We start from the raw sequence: 20163 nt of genomic DNA on the forward strand, positions 1-20163 counted from the left end.
GTCGTGGTTCGGATGGCGTCCGTTGACTTCAATGGAAGCCATCTGTGCGGATCCTGCTGAAAAATTGAACATGCTGCGATTTTGAATCCACATGCAGAAATCGCAATTGCTGTCCGCTCATGTGAGCGGACATGCAAATCTTCTATTCTTTCAATGAGTGTGGAATACCGCTGGTCGTCCATGCGTGTAATGATCACAGATTCAGCAATTCAAATCTAGTTGTGTGCAGCCGGCCTAAGGCCTACTGCATACAGGCGGATTTGCATTGCGAAATACGGAGCAGGATTCCAGCCCATAGCATTCAATGAAAAAACGCGATTTTGTTTGTGATTTTGTGTGGGCTACGTTTGGGTGGCTTCCATTGAAGTCAATGGAAGCCATCTGTCTAGCTGCCATTCTGAAATCATAATTGCAGAATGGCATATACACCGCAGAGGAGAACACCAGCGGAGCAGTAAGCTGGGGTCACTGCACTGCAGGAATCATGCAATTGGGGACCGCCCGCCCTTGTTCAGGCAGCCTAAGTGCTTATGTAAAATCTATCGGAAACTGACAGCATACTTTAGCATAACAAATACTCTGAAGAAAAAAGGCGCAGCGCACTTATGTTTCTTCATGTTCAACTTTATTGACAGACTCAACAGATGTTAATAAATAAAATGATATTCTTATACTGAAAACAGTAGAGACAGCTAGGAGACAATAAGAAGCCGCAGGAGCCACCACAGGGATACACAGTGTAGTTCTTGTCATATCCCTTAGGTGGGTATGAGGCAAGGGATCATACTTCGTTGCTAATAATGTAGGTGTCTACTGTATGGGAAGCACAGCTCAGAAACACTAGTAGATCTCTCTAATGGAATCTTCATGTACTAATAAATTAGAATCCACACACAGTTTAGTTGTGCTAAAAGGTAACGTCCCTAGTGACTTTACAGAACACAACTCCACACCAATATCTTCTCAAGACATATTGTTTTAGGTTACCTCTGCTTGTGGATATACTAAAGCATTGCAAACAAAATATTAATAAGTGGCTTTTCCATCCTATCAGTTCTTAAACTATAAATAATACAAAAACAAATGCAGACCTGTAATTTTAAGTGGTTTTCCGGGTTCTGCCATCTCAGTACAACCCCTTTCCCATTGAGTAGCATAACAAATAAGCATACACCCACCTCTCCCTGTGTCCTGTGACGTAGCTCGTTCCCCCTGCTCCGGTCTCTGCTTTATGGGACAACACAGGGACTGCTGCCAATAACAGAGCTCAGCGACTGATCAGCACAGTGGGAGCGGGGAGAGGTAAGTATATTTGTTATACTAGTGAATAGGGAAGGGGTTGTCTCGAGATCTTACAACTCGGGACAACCCCGTTAGCCATATATCACAATGCTACATAAGGTTCTGCATTCACTCTTCTACCCTTTGTTATTAATGACATTTCTGATGCAAAGTAATGATACAAGGCCATGCGAGTGTCTTCATCTCTTTCAGTATACATTTTTACGTCTTCCTATTTAGGGATATGAATGATGAAGATTTCCATTTTCCCATGATGTAGAAATACTAACCTACAAATTAACTGAGTGTTCAGCAATGTAAGATGTCCCACAGGTCACACAGCATCTGTTCTTCAGAATTGTTTCAGTGCAAGTATTACACCCATACCACAAGCACACTCTGTTACTAGATCAAGTAGTAACGAATCACTGTCTCAAGGCCTGGACAATGTCCTTTGCTAACATGGTTGCAATCACCATTTTTTCACTATTGATAGTCAGCAGTGCAGAAGTAGCATCCTTCAGAGTCAGGGTCACCAGGACGAGGGTTCCACTGGACACCGTTTTAGCTGCAAATCTGTTAAGGCATTACAAATATTATATTATTAAAACACCGCTTATTTTTTCAAATTGAGCACAGTACTTTATTGTAAGATAGGGTTTTGTGGAAAGCAAGAGACAAACTCCAGCAGTAGGGTGTGAAGGGACATGTAGTCTGAGAAAGTCATCAGTCAACAAATGTGTGCTTGCATTTGTAAAAGAAAGTAGCAAGGACATGAGGGTAAACTGCACACCAAAACACAATGTTTTTCCTAAACTTGTGTATGAAACCACCCTTTCAATAGTAAATCAATGTATGATCAGTGGGGGTCAAACCACAGCCCCTAAAAGGGACATTTCATCAAAAACACATTTTTACATCCCTGCCCCCTCCCCTGATTATCTGGCACACTCTAGACATCTCCTATATATATTTCAGTCACTTCCATGCAGGTCAGCCTAATGTATATCAGGCAGATCTTGACTCCAGAGATTCACCTCTGCTCACTTTTTATATGCTCTGTTAACACTCCCATGATGTATCAAGACAGCATGACATGACCAGCTAGAGCCAGTACCATCTCTGCCTGCTTGAAGAACACTGCCATTACCTTCTGTATTCCATATTCATCTAATAAAACTACAGACCATTCATATTCAGTCAGGGAGGCCGTACTATCATCTCCTTCGTTATAACTGTGTGGCAAGAGTCTCTAATCATCAGCAGTAACTGTGATAGAAGTGTCTGTGTCCCCCTTTTGTGCGGAGACTGACTAACTGAAAAAATGACTAATTTGAAAAAACAAAATAAATTTCAGGTAGTTTCACATAGAAAGGAATAACTAAATAACATAATACTAGCCGATGTGTGTATATATATATTTTCACTGGGGTGGCCCTTTAATTGTTTATACATGCACAGCTCTGTATGTACATCTGTGTTTGTGCCTGGTATTGCAGTGGTACACAGCATTTCTGCTACCTGAGGTGAACATTGTAATGGCACACCCAACAGCACGAGACATAGCCATACCCCTATGCACAGCGCTGTGCCAGCCATGGCTCTTGATTTTGCTATTCATAGGATCCTTAAGGCCCATTTAGACACAACGATTTTGAGCGATAATTGTTCTGTGTAGATGTGCGTCCATCAAGCACTTTTCGTGTACTATGTGTTCATCCCTGACTTTAAGCAAGCTTAAAGTCAGCGATGAGCCTTATCGGCGCCGCACGCTGAGTTCTCAGCGGGATACCGCTGATAGTATTCTTTCAGCTGGTATCCCGCTCTGAGTTCTCAGTGGGATACCGATGACAGTCCAGAGAACAAAGCAGCTGTTTGCAGATAACAGCCCTCCTGCTATCATCTGCATACAGCAGGAGCCTTCATTTACACGTTAATAAACTCTTAAGTAGCTAATTAGCTACTTAAGAGTTTATGCAAAGTGATCTCTCAAAACTGTCACTCAAACTGCCTTTTGAGCGATCATTTTTCAGTGTAAATGGGCCTTCAGGTATAGGTCATAATTTCGGAGTAACAGGCTACCCTATTTCATTTTTTTTTAAAAACCTTTGTGATTACTATCTACTAGCAACTTCCAAAAACCCATTTAATGCTAGGTTACTCTAATTAACATTTTTGTGTGCTTTTCCTGTCGTTACTCATGTAAAACACCAGCAACACTTGGACACTTTTTTCTCCAAGTTTTCATTTTGCATAATTTAGTGAATTTAAGTCGACTGTTTCCTTGCTTAGTTTCATATTTAAAACATTCACTTTACTAAGTGGAAAAAAGCTTACATTTAATCATTAACAGTAAAGCTCTGATCAGACGAACATCAAGGATTCAGTTTCTAATGCGGGTTAATTCAATCAGGGTTCATTGAGCCTTAGGGCTCTTTCACGCGGCCATAGGCATTTTTAAGTGTGCCTGCCGGCGCCGTAAAAATGTGTGAACGGGCGCACAAATCTAGTGTTTGTGCACCCGTTCAGATATCACAGCTCTGGCACATATATGCCGAGGCCGCAATGCTGTTGGGTGTGGGAAGACAGCTTAGCTGTCTCACCTCCTCTCTCTTCCCCTCGGGCTGTTTGCAATGGGAGGAGGGAGGGGTGGAGCTAAGCTCCCACCCCTTGTCCACAGCCAGCAATGGGATGGGGCGGACCTTAGCTCTACCCAGCCATCTTCCATTGCAAACAGCCAGAGGGGAGGAGAAAAGGGGGAGGCAGTTTAGCAGTCACGCTGCTAAACTCCCTCCCACCTCCCTTTTTTAGCCACTGTCATCAGCTTCCATAGGAGCCCATGCAGCGGCGGACGTATTCCGGCCAGAAAGATAGTTCTAGGACAATCTCTCCAGCCCTGCGTAAAAGAGCACGGTGCTATATTGGCCGGGCGCTTTTACGCCACGGGAATACGGCTATGTGATCTGATGCATTGGAATCCAATGCATCAGATCGTAGTGTATATCGGCCGGCCATGAAAACAGTGGCCGATATACGATCGTGTGAAAGAGCCCTCGATCAGAGGTTCCCCAGAAAACATCCACAAAACCTATCCCTTTTATAATAAAGAAGGTAAACTCATTTCAGCTTGCAGGAATAGAAACACTTTTCAGGGGTTCCTCTGAGGTAGCATGCTTGGCAATCACTGTTCTGATGGATTAAAATGGAAAGTATAAGGGTGCTTTCAGACGGATGGAATTGGCCCATAGGACGTACCACAAGCTGAGGTAAATTCCATACGGATTTTGATGCGCAATTAAAAATAGTTTAATTCTGCCAGCAATTCCACATCAAAATCTGCAATGAGGTTTTGGTGCGAAACTCAGTGGCGGAATAATCTAAAAAAAAAAAAAAAACCTATATAAATTTGGTATCACTGTAATCGTACTGAGACATAGAATATGATTTGCAATATGAAGTTTTTTTAAATGGCAGAGTCCCGGGTGTTTTGTACACTTTAGTAAGCAAAACGCACAATAAAAAAGGTTAAAAAGTCATCTGTAACCCAAAATGGTACAAATGAAAGTGAAAGCTGACCGGCAAAAAGCAAGCCCTCAAATAGCTCAGTAGACAGAATAGTAAAGTTGTTGCTCCCAGAATATGGTGACACAAAACATAGGAAAAAATACTTTTTTTTGTGCAAAGATAGTTCATATATAATACATGCAAAAACTATATAAATTAGGTATAACCATAATTGTATCAAATTACAGAAGAAAATTTAGTATTTTCCCTATTAACTTCAATGGGTTTTGGGGGGGAAAAAATTGAATGCTTTCAGCTTGCTTCAGCTCCTTTTTTTATAAATTGGAACAAAAAATGCAGCTAAGGCCGAGTTCACACTTTTTTGACTGTTTCAGTTTTATTTAAAATGGAAGCAAAAAAAATTCTGTAAGCTTTCCACTTACATTAGTTATTCAGCAATAACCCCTTCCGTGGCACGCCTGGAAATTTTGCGGGATGAGCTCTACTGCCCATAGTGATATAGCCCGGAAGATTTTCGGGCTATATTTCACTATGGGACCTGCAGAGCACAATGCCATAGCAGTGCAGGACTTTGAAAAAAGAAGCAGGAAGATAGAACCAGTCTGCCGGCAACTTCCTGCTTTTTTTAAACTCCTGCAGTGCTTTGTTTACAGGTTGCCATGGAAACCATTGGCTTGTTAGAAGCCGCCAAATCACCACCTTTCTCCCTTTACTTTGTAAACAAATAAAAACAAAGTTACACATGTGGTATTCCTGCATTCATAATGACCCAGAGAAGGAAGTTAGTACATTATTTAACCCCTTAATGATGCCCCCCCCCCCCCACACCCCTTTTAAAAAATCATAACTCCTTTATCCATCGACGTAGCTGTATGAGGGCTTGTTTTTTGCGGGACGAGTTGAATTTTTTAATGGTGCTATTTAATGTACCATATAATGTACTAAAAAACTTTTACAAAATTCTAAGTGGAGTAAAATGGAAAAAAACAAAACGGCATTCCACTATCTTTCAGTGCATTTCGTTTCTACGGCGCACAAACTGCAACAAAAATGACACGATAACTTTATTCTATGGGTCAGTACGACTGCTACGATACCAAACTTGTATAGTTTTTTTTTTTTTTTTTGCTGTAGTACTTGTATTTTTTTTTCAAAGACATTTAATTTTCTAAAAGTATTTTCTGCTGCATCTTCTGTGTGCAATAACTTCTTTTATTTTTCCATCGACGTAGTAGTGCGAAGGCTCATTTTTTGCGGGATGTCCTGTAGTTAACGTTAGTATTCACTTCGAATACATACGACTTTTTGATCATTTTTTATTGCATTTTTTCTGGGAGACAGGGTGACTGAAAAAGTGCAATTCTGGCGTTCTTTATTTTTTTTTCGGACTAGATTCACCGTGTGGGGTCGATATGGCGCTACTTTGATAGATCGGACTTTTACAGACGCGGCGATACCAAATATGTATTTTTCTTTTATGATTTAGATTTGTTTATTATAGATATGGCAAAAGGGGGGTGATTTAAACTTTTAATACTTTTTTTTTTAACAATTAATAAAACTTTATTGATCTTAGTTTTCATCTTTTTTTAAGCCTCCCTGGGGGACCAAAACTAGCGATGCTTTGATCGCTCCTGCAGTATGACATAATGCTGTATGATTGCAATTATTGCCTGCCGGTATCAGCTGTAAAAAACAGCTGACGCCCACGCTGTATGGAGAGGTTGCGCCGCGATCTTTCTTCATACATACCCCGACGCTGCAGGACGTAAATATACATCCTGGAACGGCAAGAGGTTAGTCTGCAGGATGCACAGCGTGAAGAGAAAAAACATTTTAAACTTGGCAAAAATAGCTAATGTAGCCTATCTCACCATACAAAAAACTGAATAGAAAGTGAGCAAAATTCTGCACAGATCAATAAATGGTGCTAATAAAAAGTACAACTCAAAGTACCCGCAAAGTAAAACCCTTACACAAATCCGTTGATAAAGAATTTAAATGCTAGGGGTCTTTGAATGCAGCGATAAAAAAAAATAATCATTTAATTTTCTTAGAAAAAAAACATTACAATTTGGTATTCGTATAATCGTACCGGCCTGTAGAATTACTTTAATATATTATTTATACTGCTCAGAGAATGCAGTGAAAAATAAAAAACATGCCAGAATTACAGATTTTGTTAATTTTGAAAAAATGGAATAAAAAGCGATCAAAATTTTACATGTTCCAAAAAATTATATAAATGAAGACTAGAGTACATCCCGCAAGGCCTTCTAGAGCTCTGGCAAAGGAAAAATAAAATTAATACGACTCTTGGAATGTGGCGACACAAAAGCAAACCGTTAAGGAAAAAAAAAATGTGTTAAATGTACAAAAATAGCAAAACATAAAAACCTGTATAAACTTGGTATCAGTGGAATCGTGCTGACCCAGAGAAGAATGTTATCACACTATTTATACCACACGCTGAACGCCATAAAAATGAAATCCAAAAAACAAATAGCAGAATGTTTTTTCCCCCAATCTCCTTACAATTTTTTTTACAAAAGTTATGCAATACATTATATATACCCAAAAATGATGCCTTCAAAAAGTACAACTTGTCCCGCAAAAAACAAGCCCTCATATGGCCATGTCAATGGAAAACATGAAAAAGTTATGGCTCCTGGTACGCGACTGGAAAATTAGTTGAAATTAAATGATTGGCCCATTCAAAAAACCTGCCCTGGTGGCTACGACAGGGTGGTAAGAAACCCGCCACTCAAGGGGTTAAAAGGTGGTGGTGCTTTTCATGAATGTGGTTCAGTGGTTAGCACTGTTCCCCTGCAATGCTGGGGTCCTAGGTTCAAATCCCATCAAGGGTAACATCAATTTTGAAAAACTCCATACAGCCATCACCTTTGATCAGATTTGAACCTACAACTCCAGCACTGCAAGGCAGCAGGGAACTATGGGGGTCTGCACTTGAATTTTTGACTTGTGGATTTGTTTTCTGGATTCCGCATGCGGAAAACAAATCACAGCCTCTATTTTAGTGTGGTTCCCGCACGGACAGCTTCCATTGAAGTCAATTGAAGCTGTCCAATCCGCGGCCCATCCTCAGGAATTGAAAAAAAAAAAAGTACGGTGCATGTGTGCTGGCCGGCGCTTCTACACACATCCACTGTACAGACCCAGACAGTTACACAGGGTGGCCGGCTATGGGCAGGGTCGGATTATGCTGTGAGCTCCCGCATACAAATTCCGACCCACCCGTGGACATGAGCCCTTATGTTCTCTTTGTGTTTATCCTTGTTGCTCCTCTATTTCTCTGGCATTAAGAGAAGAGGCGCGGTGGCTCAGTCATGGTTTGACGAAATCATCAGTGGTTAAAAGAGGAAGTCAAAGCGCCAGCTTCACTCCCATTGAAATCAGTTTCTATTACACTTTCTGCTCCTCATGAAGGTCAGGATTGGCCATCCTGCATTCCAAAGTTATTACTAGATAACCTATCATATGTCAGATTTGAAAAATTGTACTTGGTCGGGAAGGCCAAAATTGGCTGCTGCAGGAAGGGGTTAAATGTTTCAAAATATGGAGTGGCAGCTGCCTGTTATTTTTTCTTTAGTGGGTAGAACAGACTAGCAGATTACACAATTATGCTCATCGGGAAAAAAAAATCGTGAACGCGGCCAAAACATAAATCTGAGTATTACTTTATGTAACACGTAATAGATCACAGATTTTAATCATCTTACACAGTGGAATTTTGCAGTGGAATCCACATTGATTCTGCATCAAATCCCCGTCATATTACTTTTAATGGAAATCCGTGCGGTAGACATGTCACTTATTGATGTGGATTCCACATTAGAAATTCCGCTCACGGATTTGCCCATGAAAAGGGCTAAATCCACGTGTGGATCTGTGCCATACACTTGTATAGTTGAGGCAGAAATACACATCTCCACTGTGGATCTCTGCTGTGATTTTTTTAAAACGTGTTTTATTGAAGAATAGCATGTTCCACTAATACAAACAATGCAGTTACATTCTTGTAAAATTTCCAATGAGTATAATCAGTTTGACTGTAACAAAATTCTGAATTACAATATCCCAGATATTGTATACCTTAGGCCCTTTCACATAGCCATATACAGAATCCGCTTGAGGAGGCCTGCAGTGGATTCCAGCTGTGAGCCCGGCTGCGACCCTCCGTATAGCCACATAATGTACTGTGTGAGACCGCATACTCACTCTGGCGGTCATGTGCAGTGCACTTTTTTTGTTTGTTTTTTTCTATTTCCCACGCCGTCGCTTATTGGTGACGCGGATACCTGCAGCCCATACGCAATAGCACCTGCCGTTATATGTGCGGCTGTAGAGAACATGCGTTCTAATTTTCACGAGCGAATTACACAATTCCTACGCACTAATGTGAGCGGAATTGTGTAATACAATGCATTTGTTGCTCCATGTATTACCGTCGATCGAACGCTCACGGAATCTGCAATTCCTATCCAGTCGTATGAGACCAGCCTTAAGGCCTCATGTCCACGGGCAAAAGAAGAATTAAAATCCGCAGCGGATTTTAACTCTTCTCCCGCACGCGGATCCGCACCCCATAGGGATGCATTGACCACCCGCGGGTAGATAAATACCCGCGGATGGTCAATAAAAGTGATTTTAAAAAAATGGAGCATGAAAAAATCTGGACCATGCTCCATTTTCGTGCGGGTCTCCCACGGGGATGGCTCCCGCAGGCTTCTATGGAAGCCGTCCAGATCCGTGGGAGACCTAAAATAGGAATTTAAAAGAATTAACTCACCCGCAGCAGACCGGGAAGGTCTTCTCTTCCTCTTGCTTCGGCTCGGCGGATGTGCCCGGCGCATGCACGCGGCACGCCGGCTTGACGAGTTCATCCGCCGGCCGAAAAAAAAGATCCGGCCATGAGGAAGAGAAGACCTTCCCGGTCCGCTGCGGGTGAGTTAATTCTTTTAAATTCCTATTTTCAGCGCTCATGTCCGCGGGGCAGGAGGGACCCCCTACGGATTCTACATGGAGAATCCGTAGCGGGCCTGATTTTTCCCCGTGGACATGAGGCCTAATGCCGTTCTCACACAAGTACTTTTTACTGTGATTAACGCAGACTTTTGAACACCGCGGTAACCGCATTATAATGCCCCCATTGATCACAATAATGGGGTGCACTAAAACATGCTGTCGGCCACAGGGAGCTGCGACTGAAAATGAAGGTACAATTGCAGCGCTTTGCCGCACCCATGTGTGAGAGTGGCTTAAATGTAGACAATTTTGGTTTAATTATCAATATGTTCTAAGCAGGAGCGTACCTAAAGCCTACGGGACCCGGGTGCAAAAGTTCAGCTGGGCCCCCCTCCATCTGTACCCGTACCTATACCTAAACCGTGCTAATTTACAAACATGATGCAGCCCCTTGGTGTAAGCCTTCTCATTATGACTCCTTTCCCTGACTACAAAAAACCTGTTGGTAATGTCTTAGGCTGCTTTCACACGGCCGCACAAATTGCGTGAGATTTGTGCGTTGCAAGATGTACAAATCGCACATGAATATGAACCCCATTGTTTTGAATACGATCATACACAGGAGCAATGTTTTGTTTTTTCTCTGCCTCACACGAGAATATGATGATGTGATGTGAGCTGGTTATAACACAAAAACCCCTCACATCCGCGGGGATGGCACACGTTGGTGAGTGTGATAGGGGGCATAGTATCACGGCCCAATATCAGACTCACTCATGTGAAATTAGCCTAAGGCCGGCTGCACACGGCTGGATTTGCATTGCGGAATATGGAGCTGGCGTACTGCCCACAGCATGTTATGGAAAAGCCTTTTTTTCTCTACACGAGCGGAAAGCAATTGCGGTTTTCCACTCATGGAAGAAAAAGCATGGCGTGCTGTATTTTAATGCATGTATATACCCAGGTTATACCAGCTATAAATATATAATTATATACAGGAGAGGTATAACCTATACCAGCTGTACATATATAATTATATACAGTATATACCCAGGTTATACCAGCTATACATATATAATTATATACAGGAGAGGTATAACCTATACCAGCCGTACATATATTTATATACAGGAGAGGTATAACCTATACCAGCTGCACATATATAATTATATACAGGAGATACACAGGTTACACCAGCATGGTACATATAGCTATATACAGGATGTGTATCCCCCTGTATATAGTGGTATGTCCCATGCTGGTGTAACCTGTGTATCTCCTGTATATATATATATATATATATATATATACAGGAGAGGTATATGTTATAGCAGCTGCACATATATAATTATATACAGTAGATACACAGGTTACACCAGCATGGTCCATATCCCTATATACAGGATGTGTATCCCCCTGTATATAGTGGCATGTCCCATGCTGGTGTAACCTGTGTATCTCCTGTATATAATTATATATATATATATATATATATATATATATACAGGAGAGGTATATGTTATAGCAGCTGCACATATATAATTATATACAGTAGATACACAGGTTACACCAGCATGGTCCATATCACTATATACAGGATGTGTATCCCCCTGTATATAGTGGCATGTCCCATGCTGGTGTAACCTGTGTATTCCCTGTATATAATTACATATATACAGCTGGTATAACTTATACCAGCTATACATATATAATTATAATTCCTTCTCTACTCACCTCTGCAGCAGTCTCTGGGCAGCCTGTAATGGAAAGTCCCCCGTCTTTTAATCACATGACCAGAGCCTGGTCATGTGATCTGCAGCCACAGGTCTTCTCCCAGGTCCTGTGCATACAGCGCTCCGGAGGTGAGTAGAGCCGCAGTAGCCCCTCCCCCTGGTAATCGCTGGCCGGCAGAGACTGATAGACTGCAGCTGTGACCACTCACAGCTGCAGTCTATCATTTGGAGGGCCGCGCCGTGGGAGTCTGCAGCCTGTAATTAGCTGCCGGCTCCACGTGTAACAGCCCTCCCCTCTGCTCTTGCCGACCTGCGGCGCTGCCTCCCGTCTCTCTTCTCTCTCCTCAGCCATCATGCGGCCGACAGCGCCGATCCCCCGGGCCCCCTCAGCTCAAGGGCCGGGTATATGCACTGAATGTGCATGTGGGTATGGCGGAGGGCGGCCACGGGGCCCCCTGAGCGCAGGGGCCGGGTCGTCATGGCGACCCCAGCACCCCCTGACGCTACGCCTATGGTTCTAAGAGAGGTTGCAGCGCCCCGTCCCTAGCATCATGGCGCTCAGGATGTGAGTGCCGAAGCCAGGAGAACGAGCAGTAACATTGCAGTCTCTCATTGGCTGCAGCGGTCACCTGATTTCCTGTGATATTTGTCACAGCAATCACCGGGGCTACAGAGTTGGATCCTGGTGGCCGCAGAGGGGTAAGTATAATTCAAATTATTATTTTTGCGGGGTTGTCCAGTAACTGGAGAACACCTTTAATTATAATCTCTTCAGGACATCACTGGCGAGACATCACATTTCTGCACATAACAACCCGGCCATTTGTCTTTACTCACCATGAACAGCCTGTACTTTATTATGTTGGCTTCATGTCAGTAGCAAACAAAATGTTTAGCCACACACACAAACCGTTGCACAAAATACACCGCTGCCAAGCGGGGCAATTCTGCTAATTCTTATATATTTAGGCCTCCTGCAGAATTTTCACCTGTGCCCGCTGCCATAGAATGGCATTAGATAATGTAATCCTATGCAGACAGCCGCGATTTGACCGTGTAAAAACTCGCGCGGTAAACAGATTGCGGCATATCCTATTTCTGTGCGAACCTCGCAGAGGCACATACAGAAATGGCACCGCAGATGTGCCGGCTCAGGCATGTGCCGGCTCAGGCATGTGCCGGCTGGCCGGCAGCTGGCACATAGCAGAGCGGGAAGGCGTCAGGAGCAGGTGAGGCGCAGTGGTCACTGCAGGGGCACGGCCCTTCTCGTAGCTGGATGCTACCCGGCCGTCTGCAGGAGGCCTTATGTGAACGGCAGAATAATTTTACCCTATTCTAATCCTAATTCCTAAATAAGAAACACTTGATTATTTGACTTAAAATATTGAAGGAGGAATAAATCTTCTAAAGACTGGATATTCTACTTCATAACACACCATGCAGGCACTACCTTGTAGATGTGGGGTCTGTCTCTGGAATATCTGTGTCACTGTATTAGGAAAAAACTGATTAACACAGACCGAAGTATAAAAAACAATTTGCATATGGAGATCAGGAAAAACATCATATGTAATTGGTGCAAATAAATTGTTAAAGAAGCACTCTTGCAATTTTTTAGCTATACAGAACAGGAGAAGCTACTATCAAAGAATAATACAGAGGTTCTTGCCTTGTATTATACCTTCTTGGCTCCTTCTTCGTCTCTGATAGAGTTCCATTAATTCCGTCTCATGTAGAGCCCTGCAGCCTACATTACCCATTATGCCTCTGGCTTGCCAGAGACAGAGGGGGCAGAATTTCATTACACTGCACTTGCTTTGCTGTGAGCCCTATCAAAGGGCAGCAAGTAACAAAGGTTAGTAACACAGAAACGCTATCATTTAGCTACAAAACTCACACTACAGAATTCCCAGTGTATTCTATGAGATGCAGCTTCACACTGCACTCTTGACATCACCAGGGGGCTAGGGGTTTGACAGGACGTGGATGCAGGAACGTCCCTGTCACACCCCTAGCTCCCGATTGGCTGACTTGGCAAAGGTCCTAGCAGCACAGTGTGTATTGATTGTTGGCTGCAGTGGACGGTTAGGGATGATTTTCCTTTTAGCCTTACATTTATTAGTTGTAAATACTTCCATGTTACACCTGTAACATGGAAGCATTTACAGTTAATAATATAAGGCAAACCGGAAAATCATCCCTAACCGTCCACGGCAGCCAACAATTAATACACATAAAGCAGCAATACATGTTGCACTGCCGTGGATCTCCTGCCGCCGACGCACAGGAGAGAACGGAGAGGCTCAGCGGGAATCTGAAGCAGCAGTGGCGAAAGACCGCCAAATAAACAGCAGCAGCGCCAAGCAGACGTAAAGGCTGGGGAACCGCAGAGGGGAGCCGGAACGGGAGATGTTGCATGGGCTGTCAGCGGACATCAGGAGCAGCAGCAGTGCCGAACGGCCGGTGAGCTAAACAGACGGGCACTAAAGAGCAGCAGCGGGGAACACAGCGCTGGGGACGAGGAGTGGGGATTAGAGGGCTGGAGACCAAAGTGCAGGTGCAGGCAGCAGTATTAACAGCCGAGGAGTCACAACGGGAGACCAGGAGCTGGGATTACAGGGCCAGGGATGAAAATGCAGGAGCCGAAAGCACTATTAACAGGGGACGAGATCATTATAGTGACCTGCCAGGACCTGCAGCCAAGCCTTCACTCCAGCCAATCAGCTTCAGGGGGCGTCACCAGGCAGTCAGTCTTGTCTCCACCAGTATTTCCTGGTGGCATCAAGATACAATAATCCCTTGGTCTTCTGTTTGTGAGAGCTGGCAGGCAGAGGTGGGATCTGGCTATGGGTTAATTCTCTCCTGTTCTCCTAAAATTGCTTGTTAAAATAGTAGCTGGTTTGCAGAACTGGTGAGAAGAGGGATCCTAACCCATTCTTCCTGGCATCAAATCCATCAATGTCCTTAGGAAGCTGATACACTTGGAGGCTGATGGATGCAACAGAACCCACCTCAGCTCCCTGCCCCACCATTCAACTATTCTTCTGGGATGCGGGATGTATGATTGCGTCTTTGCGCCACCTGCGACATCCTGCTGTGGCCAAGCCTGGCTAGAAAAAACTAGACCTCCATAGCTAGGTAACAGCATAGAAACTGAGACAGGTGAGTACTGTCAGGGTGCAGAGTGTCCGTAATTACCTATTTTAGGGGACACAGTGACCATGATTAATTAAAGGCTTTTTTTTTCTAAAAGGTAGGAAAATTGATAAAATAAAAAATATGCTTTACTCACTGGTTCGATCCCCTGCCGCTCCAGGATAACTGCTTCAGTCCTCTTTGCCAGATTTTGCTTACATGACCGAGCAGTGACATGCTCATCTACAACACGCACATGACAGCTGTGGCAATCACTGGCCTGAGTGATATATGGCAATTAATTTATTTGATTATTAGAGTATGAATAATTTTCTGTGAGGAGAACCTTTTGTCAAAAATTTTAATCCCACACCTGCTGACGGACAGATCTATCAAGGATGCCTTCTGCGTGTGATTGATAGATTTCTCCCTATGAGCTCTTACAAGCAGGAGGCAAGGAACAGCAGTGTGAAGCTGCATCTCATAGGATACACAGCAGATTCCTCATACAGATGATATAAAAGGTTAGTGTGAGTCAGGGGTGGTTTATACCCAAACATTGTATTGTCTCACCTATTATATCGTTCTCTCCTGGTCCTTTTGTAAGGGGGTGTACCCATGATGTTATCTGTTATTTCACTTCATTATGTGACAGTTGGTTAATTGTGCCTTTAATATAGATCATAGAGCTTGGGGGACTAAAGCATATAGCAGGGGTCTCTGGATGTGTCTACTCTTCCTCTAATCTCCTGTAATCTCTGTTTGGTTTCTGAACAGACAGCAGATTGAGCGGGCTTCAGTGAGAGAAGGAAGCAAATGCAGCAGATCACAGCCTGCCGCTAACGGGTGACCAGCAGCAAACCATTCTATTGGCATAGAAGAAGAGGCAACCTCCCAAGTGCATTTTCTCTTGGAATGGTTGCACCCAAGCTGGATATCAGCTTGTGGCGGCCAGTACCGAGCTTGAATCAGTTGCTAACACTCCCACCACAGTTTTTGCCATAAGCTGAAACCCACTGTTGGATCCCCTTAAAAAGTAAATTTTATTGATATGTGATAAAATATATTAGAGTAGCAATGAATTAAAAAAGGTCAGAATCTCAATTCCGTGTGAGTGAATGTAATACAATAGACAAAACCGGTCTAAGAGAAACAATATCCTGACTCGCTGATTATGCACAAATATGAGGGTCACGACTAACACTTGCTGGAACTATAGCTCCTATACCCCTGATGACTCCAGCAACATTTAAACCAGGGGTGTCCAACTTTCTGGGCCAAACTGGAAGAAGAGGAGTTGTCTTGGGCCACAAATTAAATACATAAACACTAACGAAATGCATCTACGTGCCGCATGTGGATTTTGCCAAGTGACAGTGCTAAATCCATGTGTGGATCCAGGGCAGAAAGCTGTAGTTTTTAAAGGTGGAATTTGCACATGTGAAAATTCTGCAGTGTGAACGTACCCCTAGGTTTCAAATCAATTAATACCCACCTGAGACACAGAGGCAGGCAGCACTGAACTGATGAGTACATTTATGCAGCTGGGGTGGCTAATCTGGCTAGTCTAACTACTGGCTGCACTAGGCTGTCTGTTCATTAACTCACACAGACTCAGAATACTGCGGACGGACACTGGGTGCTGGCCTAACTGCAGCCTGAGAGAGAATTAGAGAGAAGGCAGAAAGAGGCGGAGCCACTGAGTACGTCCCAATGCTTCCACCTGGCAGCATGTCATGTGATCAGCACAGCCTGAAGTTGGGACTACTAAGCACTGGACCAATGAGGAGGCTCGCAGGCTTAGATTTTGGCCAGCACATTTCCTTATTGGCTCTCCTCTCAACAGTGACTCTCCTACAACTTGGAACAGCAATAGCAGAGGCTGAACTATAAGTGCCCACCCTGGGCTCCTCCCCCTTGCATGCCAGTATCTCTATACTGCTCTATAAAATAAAAAATGTGACAAAGACTCTGAGCAGCTGTTAGCATTTTGCTCCACCTACATGGTAGTGAGAAAGACGGATTCTCCCTGTCTGGGTGGAAGTTTTGCACAAACATCCACTTATACAATGAGTTGGTTAAATCTGGAAAGCATTACATTCGTAACATTTGCTAGCCATAGAGCTCATTCAAATTGCAGTTTTTGGTATATTTGCAGTATTTTTGAATTCGTATTTAAAAACCAAAACCAGAACAGATGCAAGTCTTTCCATTATAGTTTTCTCTGTATGTTCTACTCCTGGTTTTGGCTTCCAAATACTGTTGCAAAAATACTGCTGTCTGGATGGAGCCTAAGGCTGTGCTCACACGTTGTGGCAAAATATACTGCAGTTCTGCTGAAATCATGGCAGCTTTTGAGCAGTTATGCTAAAATAATTGTGAACACAGACAAAATCTTACCAGGAAAGTAGAAGAAACGCTGTGTCTTTAAATAAAAATGAGCCATTAAAGTAGCACATTCATCAATTAGGGCTCCTTCACTCAAGCGTATGCGCAATTTTATTTAAAAAGTTTCTAAAGTGCTAGGGTGAACAAACATTGATGGAATATTGTGAATGGCTACATGAAACATGGGGTATCCAGACATTTCACTAATTGTCACAATAAAGAAGCCTCGTTAATGAAAATAACCCCCATAGAACAAATACTGGAAGGTCAGTTTAATACTCTAAAAAAGAAAGACAAGTATTAGATCTTCCTATCGAATACACTACAGCCAAATGGCTTAAACGAACTTTTAGAAACATTTTTAATTAAACATGTATATATATTTCACTTCCTAATGAAATTTTTTCTTTTTGAATAGATTATACTTTTATTTGGCTATTTATTAATGAATTTTAGATCTATTGATAAATTATTTTATAAATCTAATACATAATATTTTAATATATTACGTATACTTATAGAGAGCAGATTTTTACATGAATATCTGGGATTACATTTACAGTTATCACAAAATGGAACCAAAAATCCATAGAGTTCCTATAATGGCAGATATGTTGGGGTATGGGTCTATTCTAAAATACCAATAATAGATACCTCTGTTTACATATTGGAATTTTAGTCAACATTTTTTAAATATCAAGTATTACATGACAAGTCTTTTTAATTTAATAATTTTTAAATTTTCCAATCTTGTGATGTATTGTGTTTATATATACATGCATAAGTGAATATCCACTCATTTGTTTATTCTTCATAACATAGACCAGACATATAACTTTATCTATATAAGTTATAAAGAGAGAGAGAATTTAATATTTCTCCAATCTGTCATAAATTCACATATTTACTATATCAGATAATATGCCTGCTCTGAAATACATGTAGAACGTCAGCACGTGACGTGTCATATGCCCGAAGTAGTAGGAATGCACAGTGGAACGCATATCCGTCCCGCTGTGGATGATGCCCAAGGATAGCGGTGACTGACATAATTTGGAAACACTGTGGCCCCATTTGTGAATACTGCTATAGGATAATATATAAGTGAGTATGTTTATGTATTACATTTAGGCTTGAAAAAGGGGTATGTGGACCCCGAAACGCGTTGTCCTATATACCTATTATTTTTACTGAACCGGCTGTGATTTGAATAAAGGAGTGAAGAAAGAATAAAATTGATACTTCTATCTTTTAAGGTTGAGCTGGAATGGGGCAAAATGGTTGCATCCAGATTCCCCCCAGTGACGTAAGTAACTTCACTTTGGCTTGAATGTACATCCCCTACCTATAGGTGTATAGTAGAGCAAGGGAGCTGAACTTTTCTCTATATCACAGTATTTTACACATAGTAATTTATTTTCTTTCTGTCCCCAGGACTATTCATGGCAGCAGCCTCCTACCCTCTACTAGGATCAACATACCTACTACTACTATATTGCTTTGCCTTCTTAAATGTTTGTTCTTATGGTATACAAATTAATAAGCATTTCTTCAGGAATGTTCCCATTTTCCCTTATTTTTACCTGTATTCTTTATCTGCACCACAAGGAACGCGGTTCATGTTAGCAGCAGATGTGACCCGCTGTACAAGTAAATGGTCACTTTGATACTTCTCAGACACTGACAATCGTTCTGTGATCTCATTCATACCAGTAAGTTTACCTGCATTACAGAAAAACATAGTAATATATTTGCTTTAGAATATTTAAGTAAGGCAGAGGATAGTACCAATTTGCATATAAGCATTTGCTAAATATACTATTTTACTTTTTCACAGCCTGTGCATACAGTTTATGTAGCTTGACTAACTATAGAAAGTATACTCTCACCTGGCAAGAAATGACCATCTTGGAAAAGCAGAAAAAAAATGTAGACATTAGATTCTGCTAATACTTGGCTTTTTCTCAGTTTGGCAAATACATCAGGAAATAATCTAGTTGTATGCGCCAAACATATATAGCCCTTAACCCAAAACTGTATGCTTTGTTTCAGGATCCCCTTTTATTGACAAGTGTTAGACAACTTTCCAATAATTTATAAAATAAAGGTACAATGACATATACTGCACAAACATATCACAAAAGGACATTCTTTCGGCCTACTTTGGGGTTGCATTCTTATAGGACATATTTCCCTATTGGTTGGGAGCATTTCCTGCCATATATCCTGAACGCAGGGTGAAGGTAACTGTAAACATAGCCTAACCAAGCAATAATGTAAACCTACTTATTTCTCACTTACATGATAGTTCTTTTATTCCCTTTTAGGTCCCCTGTCCACGGCCGTTGCGGAATATAGCCAGCAATATTCTGCCACGGGGGAAGAGGGGTGCTGCTGTCAGTTCTCTGTGGTGAGCCTATCTTACAGATAGGCTCAACGTGGGTAGAATTGTGGCATGCCGCAATTTAGATCCTGCGATCCAAGAATCGCTATGATTCTCCGCTCGTGGCCGCCACGGCTGCGCCTTCCATAGCAATGCTATGGAAAGCGTTTATTGCGTTACCCGCAGCCGGATTATGGCCGCAGGTAACGCAATGAACAATCGCCCGTGGACAGGCAGCCTTAGAGTACAAACAGTAATTTAAGGAAAACTAGACCTACTAGAAAATAAGGTTGGTCAATATGTAATCTCTCCACACCTTTCTTTACTTACCCTGTTCTTTCTTGAACTCATTTTCGCTCATGAACACAGGAAGCATGAGCTCTCCCACTGGAGGCTGGATGGACACGTAAAACTGGCGGGTGTGTGTGCTGCAAAATGAAAATGTACCGTTAGGCTATATTTCTTTCCATTGTTACTCACACAGAATTTCCAAAAATAAATATTTTTAGAAATATAATATATGCTCTCACCACAGTTGGAAGTTGGCAGCTTGCGTAGAGTCACAGAAATCAATGCCCATCATCACAGTGGCACTTTCACCTGGTGGCAGTGATTCTGTGAAATAACATGGTGCCAGATTACATATCAGAGAACATATTTACATTAATTTATTAAAGGGGTTGTCTATGTACAAACGGCTCCTTTTCTAGAATACTTGAGGTGTCCTAGTAC

The 20163-nt window shown here is 42.3% G+C and overlaps 1 protein-coding gene across 7 annotated transcripts in view; it reads right to left on the bottom strand.

Moving 5' to 3' along the window:
• Nucleotides 1-614: 614 nt before the first annotated feature.
• The window catches only part of AP3B2 (adaptor related protein complex 3 subunit beta 2), a 78599-nt gene continuing 59050 nt past the window's right edge, over nucleotides 615-20163 (bottom strand). For 4 of the 7 annotated variants that reach the window (XM_066592444.1, XM_066592443.1, XM_066592441.1 and 1 more), the window contains exons 24-28: nucleotides 19962-20046; nucleotides 19762-19859; nucleotides 18632-18770; nucleotides 12976-13014; nucleotides 615-1857 (exon numbers count right to left, since the gene is read on the bottom strand). In XM_066592444.1, coding sequence (XP_066448541.1) covers nucleotides 1707-1857; nucleotides 12976-13014; nucleotides 18632-18770; nucleotides 19762-19859; nucleotides 19962-20046 — 512 coding nt within the window. In that variant the 3' untranslated portion in view covers nucleotides 615-1706. The remainder of the gene's footprint in view (nucleotides 1858-12975; nucleotides 13015-18631; nucleotides 18771-19761; nucleotides 19860-19961; nucleotides 20047-20163) is intronic. The other 3 variants (XM_066592446.1, XM_066592445.1, XM_066592442.1) reach the window with 1 other exon arrangement.

The sequence above is a fragment of the Eleutherodactylus coqui genome, chromosome 2, assembly GCF_035609145.1.
Source record: "Eleutherodactylus coqui strain aEleCoq1 chromosome 2, aEleCoq1.hap1, whole genome shotgun sequence".
Taxonomy (NCBI): Eukaryota; Metazoa; Chordata; class Amphibia; order Anura; family Eleutherodactylidae; genus Eleutherodactylus; species Eleutherodactylus coqui.